At 52.9% G+C, this 5,648-nt stretch overlaps 1 protein-coding gene across 1 annotated transcript; it reads left to right on the top strand.

The window, feature by feature from the left end:
• Positions 1–791: 791 nt before the first annotated feature.
• LOC124688384 (bHLH transcription factor RHL1-like) lies at positions 792–2,903 on the top strand. Its single transcript, XM_047222071.1, has 7 exons — positions 792–953; positions 1,046–1,141; positions 1,288–1,497; positions 1,588–1,653; positions 2,162–2,227; positions 2,311–2,379; positions 2,461–2,903. The coding sequence occupies exons 1-7, from the start codon at positions 801–803 to the stop codon at positions 2,725–2,727; spliced, it is 927 nt and encodes a 308-aa protein (XP_047078027.1). The 5' UTR covers positions 792–800; the 3' UTR covers positions 2,728–2,903.
• Positions 2,904–5,648: the final 2,745 nt, after the last annotated feature.

Below are 5,648 nucleotides of genomic sequence, written 5' to 3'. Positions count from 1 at the left end.
GTCGAGTTAGAATCCTTTTTAATAAGGGGGGTTTTATGGCAGATCCTTCTCCTAGTGCCTTCTGTCAGATGGCTGGTGAAGAAATGGATATACTTATGCAGGAGTGACTACTTGCCTTCTTTTATTTTATCGGTCGCTTGGTAGTTAGTTACCCTCTATAGTCCTTAGTTTTGTTATTATCAGCAATCGCATTCGCTGACATCATTTTGTTCTGGATCTAAGGCTGAACTGTAGTCAACGTTACTCTGTGATGTGCTACCTCTCTTTCTTGCACTAGTAGTGTGTAGTGATCACTCATAGTAATCTTGTTCCTCTAACTCTGTAGCAGGAGTCGTTTCTTCCTTCTTTCAAGTCGAGTGAATTACACAAGAGCACGATCGATGGGTGGCTTCGTCGATCCCTTCATCCCGTCGTCGGCATGGCCTCAGGACATGGTGTTCGCCGGCTCGTCCTCGTGGGCAGGCACCGGAGCCTCCTCTCTCGTCGGTTCCTCGGCACAAGGCATGGGGTTTTACCACCTCCAAAACGGCTCCTCCGAGACCGCGTTTCCTGCCGGTGGCGTCGCGCTGCCGTCCGCGGAGCTGCACGAGCAGTTTCTGCTGCAGAGCGACGGTCTCGACTTCGACGGCGCCGGCGCGCTGGGCACGATCCTGCCGTGCCCCGTGTCGCTGACCGACAGCGCCCCGGTGATCTGCAGCTCGAACGAGAGCAGCGGGAGCGAGCAGTCCGGCGCCGGCCTGCCTCAGTTCCTCATGGGTGCAGAGCACCCGGTCGCGTGGCCGCCGGCCTGCCTCGGCTCCATGGCGGGCGACGAAACCTCGACGCAGAGCTTCGGTTTCGGTGGCATCTCCGACGAGGATCTCCTGCACGAGGCTGCCGCCTGCGCCCCTAATGGGACGAGCAGGTTCCAGCAGCAGCTCGGCGCCGTGCCCCCAGCGCAGCTGCAGCTACACGTAAGTCTCGTAAAAGTTGGCACGGATTAATTACTACGAAAACCTTCCCTTAATCTTCTTAGTAAATGATCCATTTTGTTCTGTGCCTGCAGGATGATGCTGAGTTCAGCAGCGGCAAGCTGCTGTCGTTCTCTCCTGGACAGCACGTTCGCCCCGGCATCGACACTCTGCACCAGATGAACCAAAATGTGAGTGAGACAACCTAGTAGTCGGTCGTACAGTACTTGCTATCTGACGGTTGGCGCTGAACCGGATCAACCCTATACGTGATGAATTCAGGAGGCGTGTGTCTCAACTGTCAACTAACTTGATGTCCTGATCGCAACATGTGCAGGAGTTCAGCGGCGGCCTGCGCCATCTGGATCTCTCCTCGCTGGTTCACGGCCCACAGCTTGCACCGTTCAATCCCAAACTGGTTTCTGAAGACGGCGGCGGCAAGATTAACGGTAATGGGGTCGCTGGGAGCGGTGGTGGAGCTGCTCCAAAGCCTCGCGCCAGGGCTCGCCGGGGCCAGGCCACGGATCCGCACAGCATCGCCGAGAGGGTGAGCCGCCCGTCCATCACAGCGATTCTCGTTTCTCCTAGCCTCATTATTTCGTGTTCGGAGTTCTGACTGGGTTCTGTCTGGTTGCAGCTCCGGAGGGAGAAGATATCTGATAGGATGAAGAATTTGCAGGAGCTGGTTCCAAACTCGAACAAGGTAGTATTTCAATTCACTCTTTTGCCGCTCGACCAGCACACCCACCTGACATAGTTGTAGCACAAGGAACATACACACATCACGGCTATGTTTAGCTGACACCGAACAAGGAAGCTCACCCTACCTTTCGTTAGGCAGAGTCCAGATCGCCATTGCTTATACCTGGGGCCTTTATGAGTTTGAGCCTAAAATAGTGCCGTGCTGTTAGTGAATGCAATATATAGATAGGATCATTGTTAATTTATTGAGGCCAAGGAAGAAACTTCCCTTCTTCTTCCTTCTCCCCCTATCCCCCACGGCAGAGAAGCGGCGAGGTCCTGTACCTCGCCCTCCTCCAATTAACCGTGGGTGGGTGTGTGGGTGACTGACTCTGGTGGTATGTAACCGAGAAAAACTTGGGCGAAATTTTACTCTCTCTGTTCAACTGACTATGCAATGTGCTTGTTTCTGAACCTTGGTTTTGACTATGCAATGTGCTTGTTTCTGAACCTTGGTTTATGTGTCGCAGACGGACAAGGCGTCTATGCTTGAGGAGATCATCGAGTACATAAAGTTTCTTCAGCTACAGACCAAGGTCCGTATGCATTGCCGCAGTCACTTTTGTTCAGTCAATTACCTTCTCCTGCTTCTCTACTGACGCCATTGATATGTTTGAAGGTTCTGAGCATGAGCAGGCTGGGCGCGACCGAAGCCGTCGTTCCGCTTCTGATGGAGTCGCAGGATGAGGTACAGTAAAAAAATTAAACAGTCCGTTGTCATTTTGGCAATTCATTCTTCTTTTATCACCGATGCAAATTTGCAATGCAGACCTCTGGGCTTCTCCTGGGATCCCCAAGATCAAGATCCCAACCGGACGAAGACAACGCTGCGTTCGAGCAGGAGGTCGCGCAGCTGATGGAGAACAACATGACGATGGCGATGCAGTACCTGCAGAGCAAGGGCCTCTGCCTCATGCCCATCGGCCTGGCGTCGGCGCTGTCCACCCAGAAGGGGACTGCTTCTGCGGCCATCCGGCCGCAGACCACCCTCCATGCTCCAGGCGTCCCTACGGAGATGAAGTTCAAGACGATGTGATGCAGGCTCCGCCGCCGGTGATTAGATCCATATTCCCCTAACAATTTGCTTCTGCTGTCGCTTGCCATCCATGTTGGTCAATCCATTTCCTCCCTAATCATGTAGTTCTACACTTTGCCTCAAGAAATCAGAGTCCAACGGCCAGTCCTTCCGTTTTGCCAAAATGAAAATTTTAAAATTCGATTATTCAGACTGCAATGTCAAAAATTTCTATTGATTTCCAAACACGATCATTCTAACAAGCCAAATAAAGCGATTTTTTTTTTGGATAAGTACGATCTCAGATTCAGCCGGGACTGGGATTGCTGTGTGGTGCTCGCCGTCGCGGGTGTCCGCCTTGTTCGTCTAGGCCTTCCTGGAGAGCAGCTGCGCGCGGAGCTCTGCGGCGTCGATGTCGGCGAACCGGTTCTCGGGGATCCAGTTGCCCGTCTTGGGGTCCCTCATCCAGAAGATGTCTCCGCTGGATGGCGCCTGACCAGCGCCGCCTTCCGCGCCCGAGACTCTGCCAGCCATTGCCGGCGCTCGCTTCTGCACCTCCGCTCCCGCCGAGGCGGCGTAACCCCGCCGGCTGCAGCACCACGGACATAATAATAAGACGGATAAGTATCATGGTTGCAAGAAAATCATAAACATCCGAGGCCATGGAATCAAGATGAGAAGAGGAGGTGGCGGGCAGGGCACCTGAGCGCGAGCAGTGTGGTGAATGGAACCCGCGCCATTGCTCCCACCTCTCTCTCGAGGTTGGACCGGAGCTGATGGGGGCTGGGAGGATTAGGACCGGATCGACTTTGGTTTGGACACCGCGCTCTGTATATATAGGAGGATGGGCGGGCGGCGCTAGGGTTTTTCCCATTGGGTTTAGGCGCCGCCGATGTGCTGCGGCCGCGAGTCCAGCTTTGCGTGTGCGCGGTGTGGTTTGGCCGTTTCCTTCCTCCTCTGTCTCCGCCGCAAACCGTTTGATGCATGCGAACCGGGCGCGATTTTGATCAGCTTTAGCACCACGGCACACCGAGCAACACCGAGCAAAATGTGCTGGAAAGAAAAAAAATGAATTAAGCAAATTCAATAGATTACTGCAGGAAAACTGCTTTTTGCCGAGTATCCAAATGCAAAGGACCAAAAACACGCGATAAACCTCTTTGGCAAGTGTTAAAATCTGCAAAAACCTACACGGCAAAAAACCTTCCGGTTGGATGTGGCGATGGACTCGAGGGTCCTCTCGGTGGAGGAGAGGGGCTTTAGGAAGCTCCTCAAGCGCAAACTCCTGAGCCTGTCATCAGTCATCACTCGAGGGCACGATTGCAGGCAGTGGTCCAGGATCACGTGGTTGAATGAGAATGATGACTGTACTAGGTTCTTCCACCTTCACGCAAGAACTTCATAGCACAGTTTAAGGTGGATGGTGTGCTGATCTCAGACCATGAGAAGAAAGCCGAAGCCGTGGACTCCTTTTATGGAGAGCTCTTGGGTTCTTCGTCCGAGCGAGCTTTCTCGCTGGACCTCGGATTACCTAGGGATGCGGTTGCACGACCTCTCCGTACCGGAAGCTCCCTTCTCCGAGGTGGATGTGTGGGGGGTCACTCGCTCCCAGGAATCATAGAACACTAGTTAGAAAAATTATTGTTTTCTGCTGCGAACCCCTTTATGTACTCGAAGGAATGCAATGTGGGGTCATGCGCAGAAACCAAACTCTCACATCCCCGACCATCCTATTTTCTACATCACTCTTCCTTGTCTGTTGCAAAGAATTCTGCTGAAATTTTGGTGGCCGGAACAGCCAGTACTACCGTCCCATTCCGTTTTCCCCTCGTAGAACGGCCGAAAGTTGGACAGTACTACCAGCAACTTCTAGTGGCATCATACTTCCATTCAAGTACCAGAAACTAGCATCGAGAGTCACAAAAGGGTACTGGTAGCCTTTAAAGGCATTCCAGAACTTGGCTGGAAGTTGGCCGGTACTACCGGCCACCGTACCACCCAAACTCTGCCCGATCCCCTTTGCAAAATGACCACTGGGCATCTGTTTTGACCTAACGGTACTACCGACAACGGAGACCGGAAGTTCCAGTTTTAATTTTATTTCTACGCAACGACCAGATCTAAGAGAGCCCATAGGATCTTCTTCCCCAAGTAGAAAAACCTATAGAATCTCTCTCTTCACCATTGATACATCGAGCTTCCTTTTTGTAGATACCTAGCCACTAGAATCTCTTGATTCTCGCGGATCCGGTGGAGGAGGCATAGATCTACACCCTAACCAAAGGAATTTGTATTTCCCCTCGTGTGTCTTGGTGAATCTTTGTGAGGTCGTCCCAAAGCTCGAGCTTGTTGTGAATCTTCGTGGATGTCGTTGGGAGTCTCCAATTAAGTCGTGGATGCGTGCCCTAACCTTTGTGTAAAAGTTCCGGTTGCCACCTTGAAGACTACCTGATGGGGACATCCCTACCACACTACTACCTCCGTCATTGTAAGATGAAGACGATGCTTGCTATCAAGCTCAAGTCCAATGAAGTCAGGATTGGACCAATGACACGAGCTCATGCGAAGCTACTTAAGCAACAGGTGAATTTGTTCCTAAGTGATACTTTGATTGATGAGAACTTTATACTGCCTAAGTCCTATTACTTATGTATGATCAGGTATGAAGAAGGAGCAAGCATCACACGAGGAGGAGAGGAGCAGTTGGACAAGAAGGCTTGGACGTGAAGGTGGACATGGAGCTAGCCAAGAAGCTGGACAAGGAGACATCCCATGGAAGCGCGAGGGAGGAGAGGGAGGCATGCGCGCGGGGAGAAGAAGAAGTCCAGGCCGGCGCCAGGCCCGGTCAGACCGGCCGCCACGCGGCGCGCCCGGTCCCAGGCCCGGTCCAGCCGGGCGCCAGACCGGCCCAGCCCGGCGCCAACCGGGCGCCATGCTTGTGC

Source organism: Lolium rigidum, chromosome 2 (genome assembly GCF_022539505.1).
Source record: "Lolium rigidum isolate FL_2022 chromosome 2, APGP_CSIRO_Lrig_0.1, whole genome shotgun sequence".
In the NCBI taxonomy this organism is placed as follows: domain Eukaryota; kingdom Viridiplantae; phylum Streptophyta; class Magnoliopsida; order Poales; family Poaceae; genus Lolium; species Lolium rigidum.
This window is presented reverse-complemented; position numbering and strand designations above follow the sequence as displayed.

What these genes read in the sequence shown, in the direction of transcription:
- LOC124688384 (XM_047222071.1), top strand. Translation starts at nt 801, where the DNA reads ATGGCGGGCGACGAAACCTCGACGCAGAGCTTCGGTTTCGGTGGCATC. An exon ending in CAGCGCAGCTGCAGCTACAC is followed by an intron (nt 954 to 1,045) that starts GTAAGTCTCGTA and finishes CTGTGCCTGCAG; the next exon opens with GATGATGCTGAGTTCAGCAG. An exon ending in TGGTTCCAAACTCGAACAAG is followed by an intron (nt 1,654 to 2,161) that starts GTAGTATTTCAA and finishes TATGTGTCGCAG; the next exon opens with ACGGACAAGGCGTCTATGCT.